Raw genomic sequence first — 27,436 nt, forward strand, 5'->3', positions numbered from 1 at the left:
CCTTACTCCACTCTCTCAGCTGGGGAGGGGGTGTCTCTGGGCCCTTTGCCTCCCCTGAGGGGTGGCCCTGAGTGCCCCAAAAGGATGCGGTAAGCCAGAACCCAGGCCCCGCCTGCTGGGGGCCCTGCGGGCGGCCCTGGGACTTCTTAGATGGAAACTGAGTCCCTACACCCCCAGCCCCATTCCCTGCCTTTCTCTGGCCTGGACTGTGCCCCCTGGAGGGAGCAGCAGCGAGGGACGCTAACCAAGGAGTGTGGTCCGGGGCTGGTCCTCTCTCCCAGCCAAGCCCTGACCCCACAGGCTGGCCACGGGCACCGTGTCCTCCTCTCCCCCAGCCCCCACAGTGTGTCTGTGTCTCCCAGAGGTGGAGCAGCAGCTTGGGGCTTTCAGGTCCCTCAGGAAGGGTCGCCGGGAAGGAGTGCACAAGGCGGCCGCCAGGTGGAATGGCTAATTTACTGCAAAGCAGCCCTTCCCCCACCTGCCCCGAGCCGAGGATGGCTCCTGCCCCATGCCTGTGCACAGCTGCACACAGGCATAGACAGATGTGTTGACACACTTAGAAACGCATATATATTCACGACACCAACCACACACAGCCACACTCCCCTGTGGAGGCCCCTCCCCCTGCATGCACCCACACTCTCAGCTGCTCACGGACTAGACATGGGAATCCAGAGAGGTAGGGACACTCCCCTCCCCGCTGCCCTGGGCGTCCCTGAGGCCGCTGCTGGGCAGGTGGCTGGCTGATGAGAGTGCCCCGTGGGCTGGGCACCCTCCTGCCTGCCTGCCTGGAGACCCCAGTGCAGCTTCCCCGGCCCTGGGTTTGGCTTGGCTGGCTGGCAGTGGCTCTGGGGGGCAGGTCTGGTTCCCCACGGGCAGCCTGGAGACCTTGCTGCAGCCACATCCCTCAGGATCAGAATAAGCTCCCGCTGGTTCGGGCATGGGGCAGGGGGGGGCTTGTGTGGCCTAACTCTTCAGCAAAGACTCCGGCCAGAGCTCCTGGAAGTATTGCGGGGCACGAGGCCAGCAGGGCCCCCCAGATGGTTGATGTCATTCCTGCGGTCAGTGGGTGACTGGTCAGCTCCTGGGATCGTGGAGGGTGCCCCTGTGGCTGCCCCCAGCTGGGACCCCCGAGCTGTGTGGAGCCAGCGGCAGCCCCGAAGCAGCACGAGAGCCATGGCGTCAAGCAGCAGCTCCAGCAGCTCCAGCACAGAGAGGACCGAGGAGCCGAACCACAGGCTCCAGAGGCTGCCCATGGCTGACAGCAGCTGGGGCACCTGCAGGCATCAGGGGGCGGTGAGCAGGTGCCCACAGCTGGGCCCTGGGGGATCTGGCCCACCACTGCTCCAGCCGTGGGTCCCTGGCTGGCTCACCGAGTAAACTGGTGTCTCATCCACCATACGGTAGTTGAGCTCCTGGTAGAAGATGTTCACCTTGGCCAAGCTGCTCCTGCGGCAAGGCAGAGGCGTGAGGGGCTGGGCCCGGGTGCCCGCATGGCAGGGGTACTGAGGACAAGGTTGGCAGAGGGAGGGGCCGGGACGTGTCCTCTGGAGGGGGAGTGCACCCACCTGAGGCTAGGGCTCTGGCCCAGGCTCCTGTGGCCTTGCTTGCCCAGCACAGCCAGGATCCAGTCCTGTACACAGAAGGCTCACTGGGGCTGCTGTTCCTCACAGCCCTCAGGGCGCTGTGGGGCAGGTGTTCAGAGCGGGGACCACAGGGGCACCAGCTGGTCTAGGGTGAGCCCTCTGGGACCTGGGAGACCTAGGGTGAGCCCTCTGGGACCTGGGAGACCTAGGGTGAGCCCTCTGGGACCTGGGAGACCTAGGGTGAGCCCTCTGGGACCTGGGAGACCTAGGGTGAGCCCTCTGGGACCTGGGAGACCCACCTGCTTGTCCGCCCCTTACCCACCCCTTTAGGGCACTCACAGCTGACTTGGAGGAGGGCCACCTGGAGGTCCCGGCAGAGAGCTTGTAGGAAGACTCCCTGGGAGAGACAGACCCCCCCCCGTTACACTCCTGCTGGGGTGCTGTGGCAGTAGCCCCTGACCCTGAGCCCCCACACCAGCCACCCACCTGCAGGGCCTGGGGCAGCGTGAGCTACAGGGAAGCTGGTGGGTCCCCAGGTCCCTGGAGAGCCGGTAGAAGCAGTGACCTGTGGCGGTGCGGGGGGGCGGAGAGTTGAACCCGCTAGGATCGACCCCGGGGTGGTGGAGAGGTTTGCAGGTTGGCAAGGCCTGACCGCACTCCCCACCAGTGGCCGGGTGGGGGGTTCTCACCCCAGGCCGGGTGCCTCGCGGAGCTGCAGTACTGGGCCCCCGACGGCAGGGGGTAGAAGAAGTAGCCGCAGGAGCAGGTCTCCACCATCAGCTGCTGAAAGCAGGACACCAGGCAGGCCTGGGGGGACAGCAGGGGACGTGAGCTGAAGGTCCTGGAGGCGGTCATCCCTCCCCCAGGGCCCACAAAGGGCCTGCTTCACCTCCCTCTCAGCAGTGCACCTGCCCTCCCTGCCCCCTCCTTCACTCCCCTCCCCCTTGGCCACCCCTTCCCCTGGGCGCCTCCCTTGCTGCCCCCCAACTCCCCATCTCTGCCCTCTACCTCCCCTGGGCCTTCCCTTAAGCCTCCCCTGGCCTCCCTCTCCCAGGGCCAACCCAGTCTCCAGGTCTCCGTCCCCTGACCACCTTCTCTCCCGGCCTCCCTGTCCCTCCTGAGAAGCTCCTGTTCTCCCCCCACCATGGCCCCAGACTCGCCTGCCGGGTGTATGAGGCGTTGTAGAGCAGGGGCACGTCCACACCCTCTGCCCCCTCGCTGCAGTGGCTGTACGGGTTCCCCAGCCGGCGTACCTCGTCCTAGGGTAGGGGGCACGCTTCAGTGCAGCTGTCCTTGCCCTTGGTCCCCCAGGGTTGGGGAGGGAGGTGGGGAGTGGGAGGGTTGGGGCCCCTCCTCTGACCCGGCTCCCGTGGGCCCACCCACCTCTCGGATGCCGATGGTGGTTTCGGTCCCTGGCCGGATGCTGAAGCCCTGGTGCTCCAGGAAGGGCGTGTGGTCGTGCCCATGAATCATAACCCTAGCACCAGCCTCCGTGGACAGCAGAGGGAGGTGGTGCCGCTGCTCAGCCCTGAGGACCAGGCTGATCCCTGGGAGAAGAAGGGGGTGAGGCCAGGCTGGCCTGGATGTCCCCTGCCCCACTCAGCTGTGGGCTGGCACTCACCGTGGGTGACGCCTGGGTGCTGTGCAGCTGAGATGCCATCGAAGGTGTAGCAGCTGCCGTACGTGGGGTGGTGGAACGTCCGGAAGTGCCTGGAACCGGGAACCACACTCATACCAACACACCCTTCGGCTCAGGACCCCATTGCATGGAGCCCGAGGGACTATGGCCCGTCCTACCTCTGTGGGCAGCTGTTTGCCGCCAGCCGGACCCCAGGGGTGGTACCCATGCCTGCACTCAGCTTCCCCGCCCCCCACTCACCGGGCCTGGCAGTCCTGGCCATCGAATCGGCAGGAGAGGACAAAGTGGCCTCTGTCGCTGCGGTGGCCGTCCTCGTGGGCGGTGGGCATCAGGGCCAAGACATTCACATAATGGAAGCAGTACCACTCATGGGCGGCTGTCACAGCCGACGTGTAAGCACGGTACAAGCAGTCCCCACCTATGCTGTTGCACTGCGGGCGGTGGGGGGCCGGTCAGCACGGCCCTCTCACCTGCCTACCCCCCACTCAGAGATCTGGAGTGACAGTGTGCTGGGACCGTGCAGGGCTAGGGACACTCACCAGTCTGAAACCCACTTTATTCTGGCCACCGGGTCGGCTCAGCCTCTGCAGGCGGACCCCGCGGTCCAGGTAGAAGGCGGGCTGTGGGAACTGGTCAGCTGCAGAGAGGACGTCCCTGTTCTTGCTGAAGTTGAACTTGTAGAGAGACTGGATGTTCTCCTGGGCGAACTCATCGAGTACCTGCAGGTGGTGGCGGGCTGAGCGTGGCCTGGGCGGTGGGGGGAGGGTGCGAGTTGAGTCAGAGCTCCCACATCAATCCCAAGGTATTGCTGGGGAGAGTAGAGTAGGGTCTGCCCCCATGGTGCTGATCCCAGAGACCAGCCTGGATACCCTAGAAGCACCCCCACCCCGTGCAGACTCTGCCAGCCCCCTGGCTGGGCCCCAGCTTCTATCTGCCTCCTCACCTGAAATGTCGCCCTGCTCCCCACCCCCAAGCCCAGCTCCAGGCTGTCCTGCTGGAAGGCTCCCTCCCACCTCCCCTCACCCTTCCCGGAGTGCCCAGGCCCTGTGTCTGGGTGGCTCTGATCACTCCAAGGTCCAGCTGGCTCTTCTTTGTCCCTGAACACACCGTCCCCCACCCCCACCCCGCTGCTGCTGCCCGGAGCGAGGTCTCAGGGTTCCCGACTGAGCAACTGGGCACAAGGGTGGAGTGAGGTGGGGCCCTCAGCGGCCTGGGTGACCCGGTTGGCCTTCCGCTGTGACCACAGCCGGGGAGATGCCACAGGCCGCAGAGGTTGGAGTGAGCCCCCCTCACCTGTGCGGGTTCATGTCGCACAGAGTGACCGCTGGGAAGAGCTTGGGCTCCGAGTGCACCGACACTGTGGCAACCACCGGGTAGCGCCAGTATTCGGCAAAGAGGAGCCCGAACTGCCAGTAGAGCACGCCCAGGGCGCCTGCCACCAGCAGCCCCCACGAGGCCGTCCTGATGCGGCTCTGGCTGGAGCAGACCAGGCGGATGGTGCCGTGGATGGTGGCGTTGGTGCAGAAGAAGGTGAGCAGCTCCCGGAAGGAGGTGTGCAGCTCCACCAGCCCCTCCCTCCGCCTGTCCTCCTGCAGGGCTGGCGTCGGCCGCTGGGCCTCGTGGACTGTCGGGGAACCACCGGCTGTGGCTGTGCGGGTCGTGGCTCCTCCCTGTGTCCGAGAAGAGGCCTTAGTGTGGCCCCAGTCTGTTGCCCGGCCCAACTCCAACTCGGGCCTCCTCACCTTGGGCTGGTACGACTTCCAGCCTCTGTCCCTTGGTCACCAATGGCACCACCCAGCCCCCTGATGCTCCAAAGAGGCCCTATCAGGGGGGCCTGGGACTGTCCCTGCAGCCCCCACCCCAACCCCCACCCCGGGGCAGGGCACTGGGCAGCCTCCGCAGGCCTGTGTTACTGCCGCCAGAGTGGGGTCTGCTGGTGGGGACAGGGACAGCAGAGAACATGGGGTCCAAGCCTTCACTGGTCCTGTTTGCATGCAGTCTTGAGGCTGGTGTGGGGGGTCTCAGTCACTGTCCACTCACATGCGCAGGGGCCTCTAGAGAGGGGCAGGCCAGGTGACCTGCTTGGGGTGGGGACTGTATTGTGTCCTTGGGCCTTGAGCCAATGTTGAAGGTCTGGGGCCCCTACAAAGACAAGACTCTGTGCCTCAGTGGCCTCTGCCCACTCTTAGTGGCCAGCATGGCCATGCTTGATTGGGACTAATAGAACCAAGCTGCTCTGGCCACGTCTGGGCCAAAGGCTGGGCCTGAGGACCGTTCAGTGCTCTGGACCCCAGCAAGGGAGCATCTGCTGAGCTTGTGCCCAAGGAAACCCTATTTGTGGAATGTGGGCTTCAGGAAGAGTGGGCGGGGGCCAGTGGGCTAGCCAGTGGTGGGGACCTGAGGGCCCTGGAGAAGTAGGGCCATAGACCCAGGACCCCCAGCACACAGGGACATGGGACCCTGACGAAGCCAGGCCTACTCTTCCCAAAAACCTGTGGAGTCACCGGGCAGGCTTCTGGGGGACTTCCCACACCATCCGCCTCTTGGTCTGAATCACTAGGCCTCCCTACACCCAGGGCAGAGCCTCCTGAGCTCTGGCCCCCTCCTGAGTCACCTGGGCAGGGGGTTGAGCAGGGAAGCCCCTGCTGCGTCTCGGCCAGCAGGTGCCCCGCCTGCTGGGCCTGAGCGGGCTGCTCCCCTGCGCTCTGGGAAACTACATGTCGGAGTAGGCCAGCCGGCGGCGTGGGGCCACAGGCACACGGGGAGGGTGGGTGGCCTTCCTTCCCCGCTTCAGGTCTGTGGGCCTCCCCCATGTCCAGCCAGGAGTGGGCGCCAGCATGGGGTCCTCACGCTGGCTCTCATGTTGCACAGAGCTCTGCCCATGTGTGATTGTCCCCGAGGATCACACTGGGTCTTCAGGGTGGGCCAGGATCCTCAGCTGCGTGTTGTAGGTTAGGCAGAAGGGGCTCCAGAAGGTTCTTTCTGACTCCAGCAGCCATGTGTACCCTCCTCTAGACGTGTAGCCCAAAGCAGCCCCCTCCTGGCTCAGCTGGGGCTGGCAGGGTAGGAAGAGGGGACACCCTGGAGATGGGGACCTCGAGGACCCCTGAGAGCCTCCAGGGCTTCCTGAGACGGGGCAGGGTCCAGACACCTGGGACGGCCCCAGATGCACTGAGGGATCGGAGGTGCCCCAAGTCTGATGTGGCAGCAGCAGGGGTGCGTGGCCTCCTTGTACACACACACGTGCATAGATGTGTACATAGACACATACACCCGTCACACGTACCAAGCCCTCGGTTGGTGGGGACCGCATGACCCTCTTCTCTTGCCCTCGGTGCCTGCATATGCTCAGGGTGACATGTGAGACACAGCCCCCTCCACTTCAGGTTCCAGAGACCCCGAGGGATGACCTTCCTTCCTTGCCCCCAACCATGGGAAAGGAAGCCCACGTCAGGGGCCCTGCTGGTACCTGGAAGCCGGAGTCTCCTTCTGCAGGTGCCTCCATTCTCCGTGGCTGGTGGCCCCAGTGACGGCAGCTCTAGGAGGTGACAAGACAGAGTGGGATGTGGCCTGACACTGGCCTGGCAGCCTCCTTTTTATAACAGGCTGGCTAGGCGTGGGATGAGGCTGGGAGGGGCCCATCTGCCAGGGCCAGACACACCCACTCTGGACCCAGAAGGGGAAGCCATGAGGGCAGGGATGGGGGTCCTTCCCCCGGTGAGCTTTTCTTGCGCAGAGCCCTGGATGTGAGGCCTGGGGATGAGGGGCTCCTGGTTTCTAGAGGGAGAGGAGAGGTCTGTGTTGGCTGAGACCCCCTTGCACGGCTCACCTGCCTCTCGCGGAGCAGACCCTCCCCTCCCCAGCTCCCAAATCTCAGATCTCTCAGGGGTCAGACACCTGCTCTTCTGCTCGAAGCAACCAACCCCTCCCCCTCCGCCGCCCCTCGCTTCTCTGTTTCCTGACAGGCCAGCAAGGGATGCCTGCCCTCCACTGCCTGCCCGGCTCACGTTGCCAGCACCGACCACAGGTGTCTGTGACCGAGGGATGCCAGGCAGGGGCCTGCGCTCCCAGAACCCCCGTGTCTAGGGCTGGTCACCCAGCCACTGGGGCAGGCTCGAACTGTGGGAACAACCCAGGCCCTGGGTGTGGAGATGACACCTGGTGCCCTGCAGCATACGGTTCCCCTGCCCAGCAGATGCGAAAGCCGCCACTGACCACGCCACACACTAAGACAACATACCACCCACAAAGATGACACACCACACGTTTTGGCCGCAGAGACACTAAGACCACACACCACACGCTAAGAATGCACAGCACACTCGGGCCAGATCACACTGTCATGGGGGTTGAAGTCCTGGGCCTCAATGTGACTGGGTAAGGCTGGATGCTGTGCTGAGGGCAGGATGCCCAGTGCCCCCCAGTCCCAGGGTGCCCCACCACCTCTGGCCCCAGTGGGGGGTCCAGCATGTCCCCAGGATGACCCAGAAACCTCACATCCCAATAACCAGACCCTCAGCCTGGTCCCAGGTTTGAGGGTGTGGCTCAGGCCCTTCTGCCTGCCCCTGCTCCCCCACAGAGGCAAGCTCTAGGTTCTTGACACCCTACTCCAAATCAGTGTGGAGGGCCTGGACTGGGATGAGGGAGGGGGCCTCGCTTCCGATAGGCCCTGCTGGTGAGGCCTTGGCTCTGAGGAGGGGTGAGGCCATCAGCCCTGTGGCTTTGGAAGGAGGTCAATGGCCCCTGCTGACGTCTGGGAGAAGGATGTCATGCCTGCCTGGGGAAGAGCGGGGTGCGGGGGTGAATCACGGCTCTGACACTTACCATGTGAACTTGCCCACATTAATCAACCTCTCGGAGCCCATATCCTCAAGTGCAACATGGGCCTTAGTTTCCTCTTCCTGCTCAAGGCTCAGGGGTAGGACCAGCCAATACCACTGGTGGGGATACCCCTCCCCAAGCCCCCATCAGGCTCCACAGACTCAGCACAGGCCCGGGGTGTCACAGGCCCTCTTCTACAGAGCAGTTTCCTTTGTGGACTAGGCGATGTTACTGAGGGGATGGGGGGCACACTGTCCTTGGGGAGGCCTCTAGGCAGAGAGGAGGGTCCGAGGGGCTCTGGGTAATCAGAGCAGGAGTGACCTGTGGCTCAGGAGGCTGAAGAAGGGTGCTTCCAGGAAGGAGGGGCCTGGAGACCCCGGTCTTGGGGGGCTCAAGTCTAGCCAGAGTCTCTGCCAGCCAAGGGCCTCTTACAGGGAACAGGAGCCCCTACTTTCCTGTGGGAGAGGGAGCCCTGGCCAGGGACAGAGGAAAGCCTGTGATGATGACCTGTACCAGAGGGGTTCAAGGCAGAAGGCACAAACCCTCCTTCCCTCGTCCTGGGGAAACAGCTTGAGAACGGCCCACGCATAAGGTGCCCGGGGCAAGGATCCGTGACCAGTGTGGGAGGAGGAGGTCACCCCAGAGCCCACCTCTGGGAGGGCAGAGAGCACTCTGGCTGTCTCACCAGACCAAGAGACTATATCCTCCCCTCCTGGTGCTTCCTTCCTCCTGCCTCCCCAGGCCTCCCCGGCCCCAGAAGGAGCAGGAGTGCAGGCTGGGACAGGACTGGGTGACCCCAGCTCCTGCCACAGGGGAGGCCCATGTGGTCACGCTCCAGAACCGTACTGAAGGAATGTGAGGACACCTCAGAGAAGGGACAGGCAGGTGGTCCCAGATCCTTCACCCCTCTCCCCAGAAGGATGGTAGGACGGCTGTCCCCCACATCCTGAGTATCACCCCCTTTGGACTTTGAGGGATAGGCTTCACTGAGGCTGGGCCTAGGGGTGCCCAGCATCCCCTTCCAGGCCGGGGCTGCCCCAGAGACTGTCGGTGCCTGCTGTCTCCTGGGGCTCCCCAGGCTCAGCTTACTCACCTGCGGGTACCCCCCTCCCTCGGGGGCAGCTTAGAGATGGTCCTAGGGCTTCTGGTGTGACCGAGGTGAAGTCTGAGCCCATGGGTTCTGCATGTGTGGCGGAGTCCTGGTGGATGTGGGCTGGTGGGGGTCTGCAGGCTGGCCCACCCGCTTCTGGGAGGGGGAGGGGCCTTCTTGGTGCAAATGGGGAACCTCCCCACCCCTTCAAACACTGACCACAGGGTTAAGCAGTGGCTCCAGCGAGCCCAGAGGGGCTCCCTGAGGTGCCTCCAGCCAGGTGGGAGGGGTGGGGCTCAGGGTCTGGCCAGGTGTCCCCTCCTGGAAGGGGCGGGGTGTGTGAACACTTCCTGCCTGGTCACCTCCAGGCTGGCTCTTCGGGACCCCCTCTTGAGCCCTGGCCTGGGGAGGGAGTAGCAGCCCCCAGGTAGGGGATGTTTTCTTCACTCTAACCCTCTTGATTTCCTGGTAGCTCTTCCCACACAGAGCCATGGGCCCCCCCACCCAAGATGCTCAGGAGTGCGCACAGCCATCCTCTTCCTGTAGCGGGGCCATTGACGCAAGAGGCAGGGCTGGAAGACTGGCAGAAAGGGCTGCTCCTTGTGCCCCGGAAGGTGACTTCGGAGTCTGAGACGGTCTCAGTTGTCATTTGCTGCCAGCCGAGCTGCCCACGCCCGTCTCAACTGCGGGGCCATCCGCTCTATGGCCAGAGGGCTGGGCAGCTTGGGCCTTGGGGACCTGGAAGACAGCATATGTGGTTGGAGTGAGGTCTTGGCAGGACCTGCGGGCCACATCTGTCTTCGGGACCTTCTCCCTTAGGTGTGGCTCAGGGTGCTTGGTGATCAGGAGGGTGGGGGCTGATGCTGAGGGGTTCCGAGCTGAGTTTTCCCAACAAGGTGCTCCCACATAAGTCAGCACCCCCATTTTACACAGACAAACTGAGGCAAGAGAGGGCCTCTACCTGCCTGGGGCCCCAACCGCACTCTCACAGCCTGTGCTCTGCAGGTGTGTGTGGGTGTGTGCCAGACACACCTGTGCTCGAGCCCCAGCCGCCCCTGAGAGGCCTCCCTTACATAACTTCCTATGTGCTAAGAACAGCCAGTCCGCCCCTTGTGGGGATGGCGGACCCTGGAGGAGGCAGAGGAGTGAAGTCAGCATGCTGAGTGTGTCAGCAGGAGGCTGAGCTCTGGAACCTGCCAGCCTCCCCAGAAGGCAGGCCGGCGGGGGACGGGTGATAGGGTTGGAGGCAGAAGCAGGCCGGGTTCCCACGGTTGACTTGTCTGGCTGCGGATGGATGGAGGGACCATGAGCACTCCTCCGGGGTTCCACCCAAGGCCTGGGGCCAGATCTGCCACAGCTGCTCAGACCCTGCCTGAGATTTCCTGGGTGGGCCAGACTCGAGGGTCAGCATGGTGCCTGTCCTCCGCCAGTTGCCACGGCTGGACCTGTTGGTGCCCAGTGTCCACTGTCATGGGCATGTGGTCAGTGACCACGTTGACTCGTGGCCCAAGCCATGAGGCAGTCAGGGGCATGGTGCAGGGCTGGAGCCCCAGCTATGTCCCACAGCGCCATACAGTCCAACACAGCAATGACCTCTCCAGATCTGTGCGGGCTGATGACCACCACCTGCCTCCTAGTTGATATGCAGCACTTCCCCTGACACCACCTATGGGGGGACACCTGAGGCCCCCACTTGGGCCTGTCTTGGGTTTTCTCTCTAGGGAGGGCGGTAGGCAGCTTACGCCGACTTGCTCAGCCACCCCGCCCGCCCCACATTCGGACACCAACTTTCCTACCTCCTGTGTGTCATCCTCATGTCCCCCCAGAACTTCCCTCATGGCAGACTTGAGGAGGTGGAGAGGGCCAGCTCCAGGCCTCTGCAGTCGGGGTCCTTTCCACTGACACTGGCCCTTGGAACAGTGTCCCCACCTGCCTGTCTCAGGCGTACTCCATGTCGGGGTGGCCAGCTTCTCCCCACCTCCCCCCGGCCAGGGAGGGGACCGTGGGAGCAGAAGGCAAGCCTCAGTGCAGTGTCCACTGTTGCATAATGACCCTATTCATGGGCTGGGCGGAAAATTCAGTTGGGGAAACAGTGGAACTATTTTTAGGAGGCCGGCTCTCGCCATGGGCAGGGGTTGGACAGGCTTGCCCACGGCAGACCCCACCTGACCAAGTTCTCGCGGGGCTCCCCATCCCCGCGCCCCACTGGTGGCCAGGCAAGGAAGGCCAATCAGGACCTGACCCTCAGGTGCCAGAGCGGGTTCGGTCACTGATGGGGCCGGGGGACCCTAGTGCCTCGGGCGCTCTCCTGTTACACGACGGCACGAGGACCGCGCCCCCCAGGCCGGACTGGCCCCGTCCTTTGGAAGGTAGCCGACGGGAGAGTCGGGGTCCCAGTGAACTCAAAGCGGAGAGCACGCCGGCACCTCGGGGATCACCCTTTGCCTGGGCTTGTCTGTCTTCCCCAGAACGGCGCACCCCGCTCGGGGGCGGCCCCGTCGGCCGGGCTTCTCGGGAGGAAGAAACTGTGCAGGGTGAGGGGTCCAGGATCCCTGCGGCCGCCGACAACCCCTGGGGCCGCCCGCCGGACAGCATTATGGCGGAAGGATGCTTCACAGGGCCCCGACCGCCTGACTAGACCACCAGAGAGGCCGCGCGTCCGAGCCCGCACCGCGCCCGCGCCCGCACCGCGCCCGCCGCGGCACCGCCTGCCGGTGCGCACGCGCCGACCCTCCGCCCTCGGGCTCCGTCTCACGCGGCCGCTCGCCAGTGCGCACGCGCGGACGTTCTCGGCCGCGCGGGGCGGGAGGTGGCAGCGAGACGCAGGCGACGTCCGCCCGGCCGGCTAGAGCGGCCGCCCCAGAGCGCGGCGCACCGGAATCGGAAGCGGGGATGAGCCTCCCCCGCCCCGCGAACGGCCATCTTGCAGGCTGAGGCGGCGGCGGCGCTGCGGCGGTTCGGTGGCTTCCGTCCCGGCGCGGTGCGGCTCTCCGGCGCGGGCCACGCTCTTCCTTCCCTGCTCCGGCCTCGACCACGGCGAGCCTGAGCGCGGCGGCGGCCCACGCGCGGCGACGGGGAGAGGTGAGAGCGCGGCGCGGGCCCGAGCCGGGGCTTCGGCCGCGCGTCCGCCCCGCCGGCGCCGGCCCGCGCGGAGGGCACGGGGCTGTCGCAAGGCTTGTCCCCGCCCGGTCTGCCGCTCGAGGGGCCCCGGCCGGGAGCCTCCGTGCGCAGAACCGGAGGTCGGTTACGGCGGGGCGCCCGGGGCTCCGGGCCGGCTGCTCCTCCGGCCAGCTTGGGGGTGTGGGTGGCCCCGCGGCTGGGCCGCTGCGGAAAGGCCTCCTGTTCGTGGCGCTCGCGGGCACCTCCAGGACTGGCCGGCACGGGTCTTGGTGTGTAAATGTCCCCGGGCATCGGTGTTGGGGTGGCTGCCCTCGAGCCCGCCGCCGCTTCCCCTGCACGGCCCCCAGGCGGTTTCGTGAGCCCCGGCAGGAACCAGTGTGCTGGGGTCGTGGCTGTCGGGGCAGTGGCCGAGGAGGGAGCAGGAGGCGCTGAGAGCCGGGCGGCTGCGCCTGGGCCCCGGGCCGGTTCTTCACGTGTGCCCGCCCACTCGGCGCGCCTGCCGGTTACCTGCGGCCGCCCCGGGGTCGGCCGCTTTCAGCCGACAGCACCTGGCCGGCCTCTCTCCGGGCCCAGGCGTGGAGCAGCGAGAGCGTGAGGCCCAGCCTCGTGGGCGTAGCGCTGGCAGGTGCGTAAGAGCCCGGCCCCGCGGCGGGAGGCCGGCGCTCCGTGCGCTCCAGGTGAGGCAGCGTCGGTGGAAAAGGGCGGAATCGGAAAACCGGCTGTGCCCAGCAGGCACGCGCATCTCAGGGCCTAGAACTTGCACTTCGGCCTCTGCCCCGTTCTGAAGGGTGACCTCGGGGGCAGCTCCCCGCCCAGGCAGGCGCAGGCGTGGTAACGGGGCTGCCTCCATCAGCCCCGGGCTTCGCTGCAGCCTGTGGAGCCCACCCGGTGGAGAGAGCAGGCACTTCCGTGAAAGCCCTGGGCTTGGGTGTGTCACGTGCCCAGGGGTCACGCAGGCCAAGGTCTCTTGCCACGCGGTCACCTGGGTTCGGCTTCCACCGAGCGGAGAGATGAGCGGAGAAAAAAGGCACGGGCGGTGGACTCTGGGCGGGGGCTGCGAGGGCGCGTCCCCGTGGCACTGGTTCAGGCTGCTGTTTTCCAGCCTCTGGGGGTGAACGTTTTTTATTCACGCCATTTTTTTAAATGTCTTTCAGCAAAATGCACTTTCACGTGCCCCGTCTGTGGGGTTTGCACGAACCTGAGACATGCTTCACGGGGTGTGTCCGTGCCGGAGGCTGCAGGGGCTGTGCGACCGCTGACTGAGGCACAGGAGGGGCCCGTCGGGAGCCCTTCCTTCCCGTGAGCCGAGTAGTTGAGTCGTAAAGGTGAAGACCCGCGCTTGGGAGCAAGAATGAGAGAGACGTTTGTGACTGACCAGGCTGGACCCGTCTGTTTTGCGAGGCTGCCCAGTGGCCTTCACCAAGCATCCGGCCTGGCCACGTGATTAAGTCCAAACAGTGGCGTTTGAGTAACCCAGAGAACTGTTTCACACGTGGCAGAGTGCCGACCTCACGTGCACGCCTGCAGGAGCCCGGACGGTGCCGAGCGGCGGCTTGGGGCCGTCCGTTAGGAGGTGCTGGTCCCAAGTGAGCCCCCTGGCCTGCGTGGCTGGGCCGGGAGCTGGGGGCAGTGCTGTGCGGGAAAGCGTCCCTTCCCAGGCTGTTCTGTCGCTCGTCCTGCTGTGGGGTCACCAGCATCTCTGCTGGGGCCTGGCGGGAACCTGTGTGCTGTGGAGCTGGGCTGCGGGAGGCTGGGTGGAGCCGTTTGGGGAGATCGGGGAGGCTTTTGAGGGACTTCACTTTTGAACTAGGCCAGGGAGGGCCTGAGTGAACTTTCTGCCGGCGGCGAGGGCGAGGAAGGGACTCGGGACCGGGGAGCTAGGAGGGAGAGCTGCGGCTTCTTTGTCAAGGGCTTGGCAAGCAGGGGGGGCGTTCAGGTTTACTCGCTTGGCTCTGGGGGGTCTGGAAGTGCTGTGGTCCGAGCTGTGGCTGGAGAAAACGCCAGTCTGACTTCAGTATACAGGCCGGCTGGACCGGGGTGACACTGGGAGGAGGAGGCCAGTTGGGAGGCTGTTGTGGGGGTTAATGGGAACAGTCATGAGAGCCTACATTAGGGCGGGTGCAGTGGGGACAGGAGGAGGAGGGGAACAGAGATCCTGAAGTTGTGCGGTGGGCAGTGGTGTGTGGAGGATTGCTCCGCGGTCCTGGGGTACAGAGCGAGCGCACGGAGCCCTGGCTGTCGTGGAGGGGCTGAGTGCTCCGAGGGGAAGTCGGCCTGCAAGGGGGCAGGAGTCTGTGGACCTCTGACCTGTCGGAGCTGTCGCTCGGGAAATGAGCGCACAGAGGCCCTGAGGCGAAGACGAGGAGGGCAGGCACCGTCGTGGGAGGTGGGGGCGGAGTGACTTCAGGCCTGCAGAGGCCGGAGGTCAGGTGGCGATCCTAACCACTGATGTCCAGTGCTGTGGCAGGATGGCCCGAGATTGCTGACTGGCAGTGTCAGTGTCACGGGGGAGAGCAGGGCAGGTATGGCTCCCGTCTGCCACCACTTTCGCCTGGAAGCTGGAGCTGCTGCTCCTTTCCATCCCTGCGCGCCCCTGCGTGTCCTCTGTCTCCATCGCATTTTAGACCAGCAGCTTTCACGCTTTATTTTTAGCAGCAGAACTTTTTGCCGTCTTACGGGGAGCTTCAGCGTTTATAGCAGTTCAGGTTGGAGCTGCTCGGGTGTCTGTGAGGGTGGGGGGCTCTGTCTTCTCTCGCCGTCCCTCCCTTCTGTCTCTGAGCATAGCTGAAGTGTCCCAGGGCTCCCTAAGCCAGGTCATGCCTCTTCTCTTGAACGATGGCTGTGACTTCGCTCCTGGTCCTCAGCCGTCAGTGCTGTCCTGTCCCTGCCGTCCCATCTCAGCTGCCCCATTTGACCTTCACTGAACAGTTCAAGTAACTTTTTTTTTTTTTTTTAAGATTCTATTTGTTTGAGAAGAGTGCGAGAGCGGTGGCGGGGGCTTGCAGAGAGGGAGAAGCCGACTCCCTGCTGAGCAGGGAGCTTGGTGCAGGACTCCGTCCTAGCAGCCTGGGATAGTGCGTGACTTGAGCTGAAGGCAGACGCTTAACCGACTGAGCCACCCAGGCGCCCCATGTCCAAGTGATCAAACAGAAAATTCGATCTTCCTTCAGGCTTGGACCTAAAAACTCCGTGATGTGCTGCCCAGCCGCCTGGCCTTGCCTCCCTGCCCAGCCTTGTCAGTCTCATTTACTGCCCCTTGGCTCCTTACAGAGTGGCCCAGGGCTCTTCCCTGGACCCATGAGGCTGCCTGTGTCCCTGTAGCTCCTTCTCTCTGGAGGGCGCTCCTTCTCCCTCTTCCGGGCATGTGTGTCAGACTTTCAAGGGTCCCTATCTCTCTCCCGTCTCCGAGGTGCTTTCTCTGCTCCCCTGCTCCCCCCATGCACTTTTGACCAGTGGTAGATGTGTTGGAAAATGCCTGACAGCAGGCTCTCCGTGGGGGCTGGTTTGGGGTGCACCCTGATTCCCGCGGTATAAACGTTGGGTAGCACAGGGTCGGTGAGAACCGCTCAGTCACTCAGGAGCCCTGGCCCAGGCTGGCTTCGGCACACCTCTACTGAGGACCCTCTGAATCCGATATTTTTCTTCCCGTTTTGGTTCTTTGACGACAGGAGTGAGGCTTTGGGTTTCTCTTTTTTCCCCTTAATCTTTGCATCTGATGTTACATAAACGAAGGTTGTGGCAGGGCAGACGGAAAAGGAGACTCTGCCAGTCCTGCAGGCGTCTGAGTGGGTGGGCAAGTCAGGGCAGCCCACAGGCCTGGGTTCTGGGTGGCTGGGATTAACTTGGCTTGCTGCTGGGCTGCGGAGACAGAAGCCGAGGGGGGGACTGCCGAGCCGTCTGTGGGTGAGGAAGGCAGTGGTGTGCCCTTTCCTTTGTGAGCCCTTTCCTTTGTGTTTGTTTTCACAGATGAGCAGCAACAGCAATAAAAGAGCTCCAACGACAGCGACCCAGCGGCTGAAACAGGACTATCTTCGAATTAAGAAGGACCCGGTGCCTTATATCTGTGCTGAGCCCCTCCCTTCCAATATTCTTGAATGGTAAGGCTCTGGATGGCCACTCACCTCACACTGACTGTCACCTGGGTTCTCTGCGGGCTTGGCTGGGTGGCTTTCGTGCTCCCGCCATGGCATCGGGAATGGTGCACCTTTTTTAGATGTGAGTAGGCAGAGGCCTGCGGATGTGTCCTGGTTGTCTTCGTAATAGGTGGCCGCTGGGCCCGCGATGGGGTCTTCCTTCACCCCTGCATACTGGGGCTGGAGAGAAAGTTCTGGAGAGCACCGTTTGGCGGGGGGTGGGGGTGGGGCTGCTGGTTTGTGGGATCCACAGCGGAGGCTTTGGAGTGTATCGGTCTCACAGTTGTTGGTGGAGAAGCTGCATTTCTAGACTCTTCTCTGCTCTTCGCTTGTTGGTGATGTGAAGTAGCCTGTCCTGCCTTGGAGAGTTTGTGACAAAGGGTCAGGGGTCCTGACACCTCAGCACCTGGCACTGGCCTGGGAAGCCGTTGGGCTGATGAGACAGGCTCTATACCTCATGGACACTTGTTTCGTAGTGACTCTTTGGCTGTGTTCAAGTGTGGCCTTGGGAACCTACCTGCTTCTACAGACGTGCGGCCCTTACCAGGTGCGTTGCTGCTTTTGTGGGAAGTAAAGTGTAGGGCCCAAGTAGTAAGCATTTTCTGTTTGAAGGGTATTTCTTTTTTAAAATCTTACTTGTTTATTTGAGAGAGAGAGTGTGCGCACGTGCCAGTGGGAAGAGAGGGGGAGGGAAGGAGTCCTGAGCAGGCTCCTCATTGAGCCCAGAGCCTGATGGTGGCACTAGGTCCCACAACCCTGAGATCATGACTTGAGCTGAGACCAAGAGTCCGATGGTCAGCTGAGCTGCGAGGCACCCCTGCTTGAAAGGTACTGAAAGTGTTTTGATCTCAGAAAGTGTCTCCGAGGGGCACTTGAATGGCTCAGTTGGTTAAGCCGGCTAGTCTCAGCTCAGGTCTGGATCTCAGGGTTAAAAGTTCGTTGCAGCGTGGAGCCCATTTAAAAAAAAAAAAGTATTTTTTAAGTTTCTTTGATCCAGAGGAAACAACTGAACAGAGTTAAAAAGAAATCCTTTTCCGACTGGGCAGGTAGTTTCAGGGTTCTGGATCCGCCTTCCTCAGCTTAGAAGGGCGCTGACAGGTGAGGGGAAGGCTCTCAGGGTGAGGGGCTCGTGTGGGTGGGGCTTCAGGCTCACAGGCAGAGCTCACAGGCAGAGCTCTCCCTGCCCCCAGGCCACAAAAACTGCGTGGCGCCGCTTACGGAGCCGTGGCAGGGAGGTCCTCTTTGTTTGGGGAGCCTCTGCCTGCCTGTGAGTTCAGGTCCCCGGGCTCAGTCACTCACGAGGAGGAGCTGCTGCTAAGGTTTCTTACAGAGAAAAAGTGAGCAAAGTCGGCACACGGACAAGGCACTGGAGGCAGAGTCCGTAGGAGGCCAAGGACAAGCTTCCGTCCCCGTGGGCTCTCACGGACCTGCTGTGGCGACACATTTGAGGTTCTGTCTACCAGGGAAGCCTGCAGAGATCCAGGGCTTGGGATTTCCAGGGGGAGTAGGTCATGTAGGCACCTCTGCCTGGCACCTCCCAGTGTTCCAGACTCCCAGCCGGAAGGCGGGCTTCCTTTTGGCATGGATCCTATTTTTAGCACAGGTAATTTAGTTGGGGTGGTGAGACCTTCTCCCCGCTCCGGAATCCAGTTCCCAGAGCTGGCCGAGGATAGCCACGTCCGGCCCACTGGATGGGCTCTTATGCCCAGCCCTGGGCGTCCCCTGCTCTGCTGCTCCGGGTGCTGGTTCCCCACACTTACTCGTTGCCCCTACCCTGTGTTCTTGAACTGGGCGCCAGGCTTGGGAGCAGTGACAGAGTAAGGCCGTGTTCCTGGGGGGCTCACATGCTTAGCTGTCCGGGTTGTTCCTGGTCGGCCAACACCGGATGACTGTTCCGGGAGTAAAATGTATCAGCGAGCAGATAGCAGGTGTTGTACGGCCCACGACGTTAACGTGGTGTTTGTGGGAAGAGGGGGTCTGTGAAGGGATGGTAATTGAAGGGTTAACAGGCGTGTGTGGTCGTGCATTTCTGGTTGGTTCTACTTTCTCCTTTGTGCTTTTCTGTTTTGTTTGAAAACCCTTAAGTCCAAACACCTCTTGACATACAGCTGGAGCTCTGTGTTTGTGTGGGAGAGTGGAGTCTGTGGGTGCCGGTGCTTTTGGTCTGAGGCACGTGGGCCCAGCCTGGGCTTGGGCTCTGTGCGGGGACTTCAGTGATGGTTGTGGGCTGTGCCTGTTCCTCCAGCTACAGGACAGCTGCTCTGAGGTCATGTGTGTTCTCCCAGAGCAGGAACAGCAACACTGGGAGACACACAGCCAACTCATGTCACCAGCTGTCCCCTGCTTGGCCTACTTCATAATATTTGGGCACACAAGTTTCCCCTGGAAATGTGTTTCCGTGCATTTCCCTGGAAATGCAAGTTTCCAGGTACACCTCAGGAATGAATGTGAAATCCCGTTGGAACCCTTTTCACTTGGCTGTAACTGTTAGGGTTTCTCTCTTGCATATCGTACACACAAAAATATTTTGTGGAAGACTCACAAGATACTGTTTTCAAGGTTCTGTTACAAAGTGACTAAAGCGTCTACAGTACAAGTTCATCTGCTGATTGTTTGTGAGTATCAGGTTTCACGGGACCCTACAAAGCCCAGCCTTGGAGTGACTCCAGGTTTGGAGAAGTTGCCATCCCAGAGCCCGCTGATTTTCTTCTCTCCCTCAGGCACTATGTGGTCCGAGGCCCAGAGATGACTCCGTATGAAGGTAAGTCTGATCTGATTGAGAGGAACAAGAGGCCGTTTCATCTTTTTTTTTTTTTTTACTTAGGATTTTATTTATTTATTTGACAGAGAGAGAGACAGTGAGAGAGAGAACACAAGCGGGGGAGTGGGAGAGGGAGAAGCAGGCTTCCCGCTGAGCAGAGACCCCAATGTGGGGCTCGATCCCAGGACCCAGGGATCATGACCTGAGCTGAAGGCAGTGGCTTAATGACTGAGCCCCCCAGACGCCCCACTGTTTACCATCTGAGTAGACGTCACCTGTCAAACACTTGGTATCTGTGAATCACGCCCTATTTTGGATGTGCACGAGTGAGATTGGACTTTCTTGGAATCCATCCCAGTGTTTCTCCAGGTCCAAGAAGTGTTTGGTTTTTTGCCGTTGTGTTCAGTCTTCGGAAGCTGTCTGTAAGTGTCGGGGTTCACCCAGCCTCTCACATCAGTGGGATCAGAGCTGGAAGGCAGGCCTGGTGAGCAGGACAGCGTGGCCAGCTTCTCCTGGGGTTTGTTCAGACCAACGTGAATATTGTCCGAGGAGGGAAAGGTGTAATTATGGAGCTCTCACTCTGCTGAGCCCTCTGAGCCAAGTTTTGGGCCTCTTTGTGGATGGGACACTGAGGCTTAGGATCTGCTCTGGGCCAGCTGGGCACCTCTGCTCTCCCACTTGCTGCTGAGGCTGATCCGCTGATGCCACCCAGGGTCGTCTGGTGTCATTTACAAAGTAGACCTGGGATTAGTCAGCACGTCAGGGGCCGCAGGCAGCCTGGCACCAGCCTTGGTTTAGGCCAGGGGAGAGATGGGCCATGGCAGGGCAAGCCCAGGGCAGAGCTGTGGCTGGGTGGGCAGCACCTTCAGCTCTCTAGCCGCTGGGTCCTTGCTTCGGGCGACACCTACACCCACAGGGGGCTTTGGCATAAGATTTCAGTAGACGAGAGTCTGGCCACTGGAGGAGAACATGCCGTGCGTGTGTCACCAGCCTTGGGTAGACTCTCCTTCGGTGCGGGAGTTCCTGGCACGGGCAGGTGTGTCCTGGGGAGGCACGTGCAGAAGCTCTCTGCAGGGCATGTTCATAGTGTCATGTTGGGGCCCAAGTGACCAGCAGTAGCGTGTGGCCTTGGTGTGCTCGCAGGGGGGCTTCTAGAAATGCAGCAAAAGATGGGCTTCAGGCCGTCTGGACAGATCATGTTAGAATGGTTGTTAAACATGTGTTCCTAAAGATTTATTGATTTATTGATTTATTTGACAGAGATCACAAGCAGGCAGAGAGGCAGGCAGAGAGAGGGAGGGAAGCAGGCTCCCCACGGAGCAGAGAGCCCGATGTGGGGCTCGATCCTAGGACCCTGAGATTGTGACCTGAGCCGAAGGCAGAGGCTTCACCCACTGAGCCACCCAGGCGCCCCTAAACATGTGTTTCTAACACACTAGGAGTGAGTGTGTTTTCTCTCTGCCAAGGGGCGTTGTCCCTGATTTTTAAGTTTATTTTTTTGTAGTTTTATTATTTTCCGAATAAATAGTAAACGTTTATTAATTTTGTGTCCAGGCCTGTTGCTGCTGGAAGTGAGCCTGGATGGCGGTGGAGGCAGCAGGGGGAGGAGAGGGCAGGCCCCCCCAAGTGAAGGCATGCACAGCTGGGACTCCAGGAGATTCGCTGATCCCCAGGCCTGGCTAGCATGGGGTCCCCTGTCTCTGTACAGGAAGAGGCGCCCTCTCTCCAGATCCAGCACTGTCACCAGTGCCTCCTTGTGGCTGGTACTCCCCTGTGTGTTTACCTGCTGGTTCTGGCCCTCAGGCTGCCAGCAAGATTCCCTTCAGATACAGAGCTTTTCCTGCTGCTTCTCCTCCCCCTTCCTTCTTCCTCCTCCTTCCCCTCCTCTGCCTCCTCTCCCTTCACTGCCCTCCTCAGCGTCTGTCCCCGTCCCTGCCGCCCATCCCCTCAGCTCAGGGCTACACTCTGCAGCCTAAGGCCTTCCTTGTGCTCGCCGCTCTCTTGGTTAATAAGGGACCCCTGTGAACTGCCAGTCCAGGGGACAGATCTCAGGCCTCAGTGCCTGGGGTTCTGTGGACTCCAGGGGTGTTGACTCTGGCCTGGCTTCCTCCTCACTTGCTTCTCCTCTGACTTCTGGATGTCCTGACCCTTCCTTCCCAGCCTCTCGTGGCTCCTCTCCCTGTCCATGTCTGCTCGGCTCGGCACTGGCTGGCCTCTGGGCTCCGCGACCGTGCTTGCCCTGGCGAGCCCCAGGCCCACCGACCCTCGCAGCTCAGAAGCCGCCTCCCGCTAGTGCAGGTGCCGTGGAGGGTTCTCCCTGAAGCCATCTGTAGATCTTACACGATCCCCGTCAGAGTTGTAACGAAAGTGTTTTGTTCGATATGCGAGTTTTGTTCTAAAGTGTATGCAGAAGGGCAGAGGGTCGGAGTAGCTAGGGCAGGGGCGAGCAGGAGTCGTCGCTCTGCTTCAGCTTCAGACTCCGCAGCCTCAGTGAGCAGACTGGAGGGAAACGTGGGGGTGCGGGTCCGCGGGACAGAGCAGAGAACCCAGGAACGGGCCGGCATATTTGTGGCCAGTGGGTTTTTTCTTTTTTTCCACTTAGTTGCCAAAGCAGTTTGGTGGAGGAAGGGCGGCGGCGTGCTGGGCGCTCTCCCCGGCTGCCTCCCAGGGCCACAGTGCTCTCGGTAGTTTCTGTCCCCAGCGCTCGGCCGAGGCTGTGCTCCTCACGCCGTTCCCTGTGGACACTGGGAGTGAAGGATGTGGGAGCTGCTGGCCTGGCACTGCTTCCCTGCACTTCCTGAGGGCTTGACCTCTGGGCGAGGCTCTGCCCTGCGGGCCCTGCTTTGCCTCTTCCCTCTCACACTGAGCCTCCGGGCCCCCTCAGCACAGACCCTCCCAGAGTTCATCTCCTGTGCGCGGAGCACACCTGCACGCCTAGATGCGGAGGCCCGAGGGCTTCGGTGGCCCCTCACGCGCCGCCCGCCGTTGTATTGCGACTTGCCGTTCGCTTCTCCAGTTTGCTCCCTGTGTGGTTGCCTCTCTGCCCGGCTCCTGCCCGGAGCTCTCCCCTCGGTGGAAGGTCTTCACCTGGCTTTCCTCCAGTACCCGATGGAGGTACCGGTGCGGGGCTGGCGCGGGAATTGAGAATGCCATTTCCCCAGCAGCCGTGCGCTCGTGCTGTGAGGCAGTGCCTGTCTTCCCGGTGCCTTCCGCTGAGCTGCCCGTGGCCGCTGTTTCCTGGGAGCTGAGCCTCAGACGTGCCCGATTCTTCTGCTTCCTCTTAGGAAAAGCCCCTGTGTGTATCACTTGGCTGTTGTCCAGTTTGGCTTTTCTTAGTAATTTTGAGTGAGTGTGCTCTGAGTGTCATTTATGGTGTTAGTTTCTCAGTAGTGGACTTGTCTGCTTGCTGGATTGGCCTTACAAGGGACACTTGCTGATGCCATCCTTCCACCACTGGCAGAGGCTGGAGTGGAAGACCGCACTCACGCGAGGGGGCCAGGGCCCTGGTGGGGAGGGCCTACCCAGGAGTGGCCTTGGAGCAGAGATGTGTGGCTCTTTGGGACTAGTGTGCCCCAGTCCTTGAGGTGGGACCACACCCGGGGTGCTGGGGACAGCGGGGATCCCAGGTGGAGGTCAGGCAGCTTGTGAAGCCTCAGTTGTGCGCACATCACCAGGTGTGCTGTCAGCGTGCGTCACTTAGCCTGCTGCGCTGGGCCCAGGGCTCTGCATTTCCAGCAGGCTCCCAGGTGTGGCCCTGAGAGGAGGGTGTGAGGCCTCCAGTAGGCATGGGGCAGTGGGTCTGGGAGCTGAGGGGGCAGGGTGAAGGCCGTGCGGCTAGCAGGGCCCCCCCAGTGTTGGTCTGGATCAGTTTGAAGGTGCGACCGACAGGATTTGCTGTTGGAGTCGGTGTGGAATGGCGGCTGGGCCGGGGGACGGGGCATGGGTATGGCTGTGGGTCCTCCCAGAGTTTAATCTGTTGGAAGAGGTTGGAACTGCTCTTTGGGGAAAATAGCCAGAAAATAGCCAGAATTCTCTCTCAGACTCCTCTGAACAGTGTTGCCTGGATGTTCAGGTCATGGGTCCGGAGTGAGGGGAGGAGCCCCAGAGGCCCGTGTGGAGGTGCTGGTGGGAGACTAATGATTGCACCCTCATGTCACATGAGACTGTGAGGGCCCAGAGGTGTGAGTGGTCAGGGAGGGCACCAAAGGAGCCAGTGGGTAGCGCTTAGGGGGTGGAGTGAGAATGCAGGACTTGAGGACTTGAGGCAGGATCAGGAGTGGTGGTGAGGTGGGAGGGGAGGTCCGGGGTCTCGAGGTTTGGGGGATCATGGTGGGAGCAGGGCCCTCGTCAGGGTGGACTTGGGCGTAGCTGTCTGGGGGTTTTCCAGAAAGGAGAGTGAGCGATTGGCAGGAGTTGGAAGGGGGTGGCGGCCAGAGTTTTGTGTTTTTTTACGGTGGGAGAAATGATGGCAGTTCTGTTTATTGCTGGGTATAGTTCAGTGGAGAAGGAGAAATGAGTAGTGTAGGAGGGAGGGGATCTGAACAGGGGTGACCTTGGCTGTCATGCTGGGAAGGGCGGCAGGAGGGGGCCAGTGAGGAGCCCAGTACAACTTCTCTTCTGGTGCCCTGCTCTAGGTGAGAGGTGGGCATGGGAAGGTTGAGCAGGGTTTGTGTGGTGGTCGTATGGGGCAAAGCTGCTCCTAAGTTTTGGTCATGAGCCCCCAGTGAGACCTCCAGCAAGACTCCTGTGTTCCAGGGGCAGTCAGCTGGTGGGCACAGAGATGGGGGAGAGCGGGTGGGGTGGGGTGGGAGGCCGAGGGCAGTGATGCCAGCCTGAGGGCTGGAATGGGGCTGGGTGTGAGCAGTTTGTCCCCACAGGAGTTGCACTGTGAACCATGACAGGCTCTTTCTGTTTTGATATAGGTGGCTATTATCATGGAAAACTAGTTTTTCCCAGAGAATTTCCTTTTAAACCTCCTAGTATTTATATGATCACGCCCAATGGAAGATTTAAGTGCAATACGAGGTAAGGCATTTCTGTTTCTCCAGTATCGAGTGAGGTCAGGATTGGGGTGAGCTCTGTTGAGTGGGTCCCTGTTTTGCAGGCTGTGTCTTTCCATCACGGATTTCCACCCAGACACGTGGAACCCGGCCTGGTCCGTCTCCACCATCCTGACGGGGCTCCTTAGCTTCATGGTGGAGAAGGGCCCCACCCTGGGCAGCATAGAGACATCGGACTTCACGGTGAGGGGTGGAGAGCGCGGCCACGTGTTGGGGACTCCCCAGACACTGTGCGGAGACTCCCTGCTCTGGGGCTCCTTGTTCTCCTCAGCAGTGGGAAGAACAGGCCAAGCTTCCTCAGGGGCTTGGGGGCGGGGGGCAGAACGGGCAGCTGTGCAGCCCAGTCCACAGATAGCGAGGTATCTAGTCCTTGTTAGCTGGTTTTTATTTTTCCGGTTTTAAAATTTACTTATTGGTTTATTTTTTAAAGATTTTACTTCTTTATCGGACAGACAACAGATCACAAGCAGGCAGAGGCAGGCAGAGGGGGAGGGGGAAGCAGGCTCCCCGCTGAGCAGAGAGCCCGATGCGGGGCTCGATCCCAGGACCCGGAGATCATGACTTGAGCCGAAGGCAGAGGCTTCACCCACTGAGCCACCCAGGCGCCCCTATTTTTCTCTTGTTTAAGTAGGAATTAAAGTTATTAGTTGATGATAATGGAAAGATACATGCGTTGTCATAAGACTGAGTTAGTTTGTTCTGAAGACCGAGTTTATTGGGTGCTTTCAACCACGTGAAGACCGGAGCTTTTGAGGATGACATAGAATTTGAAAAAATGGAAATTAATTTAGAATTTGAAATTAGTCTTCGGGCTGATATTTCCGTTCTCTTTCTTCTTAGAAAAGACAACTGGCTGCACAAAGTTTAGCATTTAATTTGAAAGACAAAGTCTTTTGTGAATTATTCCCTGAAGTCGTGGAGGTAAGGGATAGGCCGGCTCCGTTTTGCTCCCCCTTGTCAGGAGCACTTTCATGTCCGAGTCTTCCCCAGAGAAGACTCCGCTGCTCTGGGTCCCTGGGCCGCACATAGACCGTATGGAGAGCACCCGTTCCCACGTGCGCCTGGAGGAGCTGATGGGCGGGTACAGCCCTGCCCCTCTCCTCAGGGTGCCCAGGGAGCTAGGGGCTTGGATGTGGTGGGGTTGGAGCTGGGGGGGCCAGGGAGAGGGAAGGACATCAGGACGTGGAGCTCCTCAGGTGGGCTGCTGAGCCGCAGGGAGGGCCCTTGGCCAGGAGGGGCAGGGTGAGCCACATTGAGGTCGAGGTCCCAGTGATCCTGTGTTGCTTGGACTGACTCAGTCTAGGCCCTGCGAGGTGCAGGCTTGGTGATTTTGACAAGTCCCTGGACCCCCTCTTCTGTAAACAGGTTAGCAGCAGCCCTCACCTCCGGGGGTGGGTGTCAGGGTTGAGCACAGGGGGCCGGCGACTGCAGGCCCCACAGGTCTTCCACCTACGGGTGGATCTTAGAATGATCCCTAGTTCTAAAGGAATTTGTTTGTTCAGACCAACCCTTGTTTTTTTCTGTTTTTATCTTAGGAAATTAAACAGAAACAGAAAGCCCAAGATGAACTCAGTAGCCGACCCCAGGCTCTCCCCTTACCAGATGTGGTTCCAGATGGGGAAACACACCATGGTCAGAACGGGCTTCAGCTCCTCAATGGGCACGCGCCAGGGGCTGGGCCACACCTCGCGGGGCTCCAGCAGGCCAACCGGCACCATGGACTCCTGGGCGGTGCCCTGGCGAACTTGTTTGTTATAGTTGGGTTTGCGGCTTTTGCCTACACGGTCAAGTACGTGCTGAGAAGCATAGCGCAGGAGTGAGCCGCGTGCCACGGCTGGCAGAAGTGGTCAAAAACGAGGGACACTGGGCCCGAGCTTGCCACGGGCTGGCTGGACGTGTCGCCGAGCGCAGGGTGGACCTGCCTGACTCCTGGGGTAGCTTTTTAAAAACCTTGAAAAGGAAAACAAAAACCAAAGTGTGTAATTTGGATTTAGAGGAGATGCAAGATTCTCAGCTCCCTGTCCTCACTCTGGGGTCTGTTGGGGACCATGGAGCTTGGGTGCCGAGGAGGAGGGGCCTCATGCTTTGGTTTTATAGCTTATCTCCTGTATCGTCTTTTGGACCTGTTTTAGTAAACCTGTTTTTCATTTTATTAGATTTGGTCACTTAAAAATACAAAACTCGATTATCAAATACTCTGCGTGCATTCTTGGTCCAGTGGAGCCCCGGCCCACAGGCAGGAGCGGTTCCCACAGCTGCGCCCGGCTGGCAGGGGCAGGGGGCCTGGCCGTGGGGCCCAGGGGCTGGCCAGGGGCAGCCACAGGTGGGGGCCAGGAGATGTGGGGCTTTGGGCCTCAGCATTTGAAATGTGTTTGTGTTCAGTGGGAAGGAGCAGTCCTCGCAGAGTGGGTTGTCGAGGTGAAGCTGACATTCAGCGTCTGTTGCTTCCTGACCACAAGGTGGCACCCCTTCCTTGGAGAGCCACCACGTCGCGTCCCGCGTGGTCCCTAAGGCGGCCGCCCCTTTACCTTCCTCCCACCCCTTTACCCTCCTCCCGCCCTCGCCTCCACACCCATGCCAGGCCGGGCCTCCCGCGGCCACCTCCAGGCTCCCAGTGCCCGCAGGACATTTCCTCTGACCCCCAGCAGCCCCCCGGGGTCCATACCTGACAGGCAGGTTCTGTGCACGTCGGGGCTCCCCTCACACTTGGTCCAGATGTGTGCTTTACCCTAAAGGTAGGCTCCCGTGTTCTTCCCGCAGCTGACCCGTGTCCGGTGTGGGCTCTGCCCTGGAAGGCCACACATGGACTGGGCATCCCAGGAAGGACGGGGCCGGCGGGGTGGACACGGCTCCTGGGCTGCTGACCTCTCCGGCAGGCGCCCGTGTGAGGATTCTCACTCCGCGTCCGTTGAGATCGCCGTGTCTGCGGCTCCCGGGCCTCGAGTGTGGCCGTGCACTCGTGCAGCTTCCACATTCTTTGCTTTTTGATCTGTTTATTTAAAATTGCTCTACAGTTTACCACTCGTGTGTATTTAACCCACTCTTGTGAAAAAACCTTTCATTATATCTTGTTCCTAAATGTTGTGCTGTTCGAGTCTCTGTTGGTGGAAACGCAAGCCCATCTCCGCCCAGTGCCGGGCTCGCCTGCGGGCAGCCCAGCGGCGCGGCCTGTGGGGCTGGAGCTACTGTGTCTGCGGCGCAGCGGCGCCTCGTGAGCAGCCGTGGG

The 27,436-nt window shown here is 61.2% G+C and overlaps 2 protein-coding genes across 4 annotated transcripts; one reads left to right on the forward strand and one right to left on the reverse strand.

Moving 5' to 3' along the window:
- Positions 1-543: 543 nt before the first annotated feature.
- Positions 544-9,219, reverse strand: SCNN1D (sodium channel epithelial 1 subunit delta). Of its 2 annotated transcripts, XM_047725630.1 has the most exons (14): positions 9,140-9,219; positions 6,695-7,002; positions 4,519-4,895; positions 3,765-3,972; positions 3,466-3,656; positions 3,208-3,296; positions 2,970-3,133; positions 2,747-2,845; positions 2,276-2,393; positions 2,073-2,151; positions 1,926-1,983; positions 1,569-1,633; positions 1,374-1,449; positions 544-1,277 (listed from the first exon to the last, which is right to left on the reverse strand). In XM_047725630.1, the coding sequence occupies exons 2-14, from the start codon at positions 6,728-6,730 to the stop codon at positions 975-977; spliced, it is 1,863 nt and encodes a 620-aa protein (XP_047581586.1). In that variant the 5' UTR covers positions 6,731-7,002; positions 9,140-9,219; the 3' UTR covers positions 544-974. The 2 variants fall into 2 exon arrangements, with proteins under 2 accessions (XP_047581586.1, XP_047581587.1); XM_047725631.1 differs by lacking the exons at positions 6,695-7,002; positions 9,140-9,219 and adding an exon at positions 5,409-5,468 and having other exon boundaries at positions 3,765-3,944.
- Positions 9,220-12,025: 2,806 nt separating this feature from the next.
- On the forward strand, positions 12,026-27,289 carry UBE2J2 (ubiquitin conjugating enzyme E2 J2). 2 transcript variants are annotated; one of them, XM_047725635.1, is made up of 8 exons: positions 12,026-12,217; positions 13,411-13,581; positions 16,223-16,353; positions 19,110-19,150; positions 24,073-24,175; positions 24,255-24,393; positions 25,051-25,131; positions 25,746-27,289. In XM_047725635.1, the coding sequence occupies exons 3-8, from the start codon at positions 16,223-16,225 to the stop codon at positions 26,028-26,030; spliced, it is 780 nt and encodes a 259-aa protein (XP_047581591.1). In that variant the 5' UTR covers positions 12,026-12,217; positions 13,411-13,581; the 3' UTR covers positions 26,031-27,289. The 2 variants fall into 2 exon arrangements, with proteins under 2 accessions (XP_047581591.1, XP_047581590.1); XM_047725634.1 differs by lacking the exon at positions 13,411-13,581 and having other exon boundaries at positions 12,027-12,217.
- Positions 27,290-27,436: the final 147 nt, after the last annotated feature.

This window comes from Lutra lutra, chromosome 4 (genome assembly GCF_902655055.1).
Source record: "Lutra lutra chromosome 4, mLutLut1.2, whole genome shotgun sequence".
Lineage (NCBI taxonomy): Eukaryota > Metazoa > Chordata > Mammalia > Carnivora > Mustelidae > Lutra > Lutra lutra.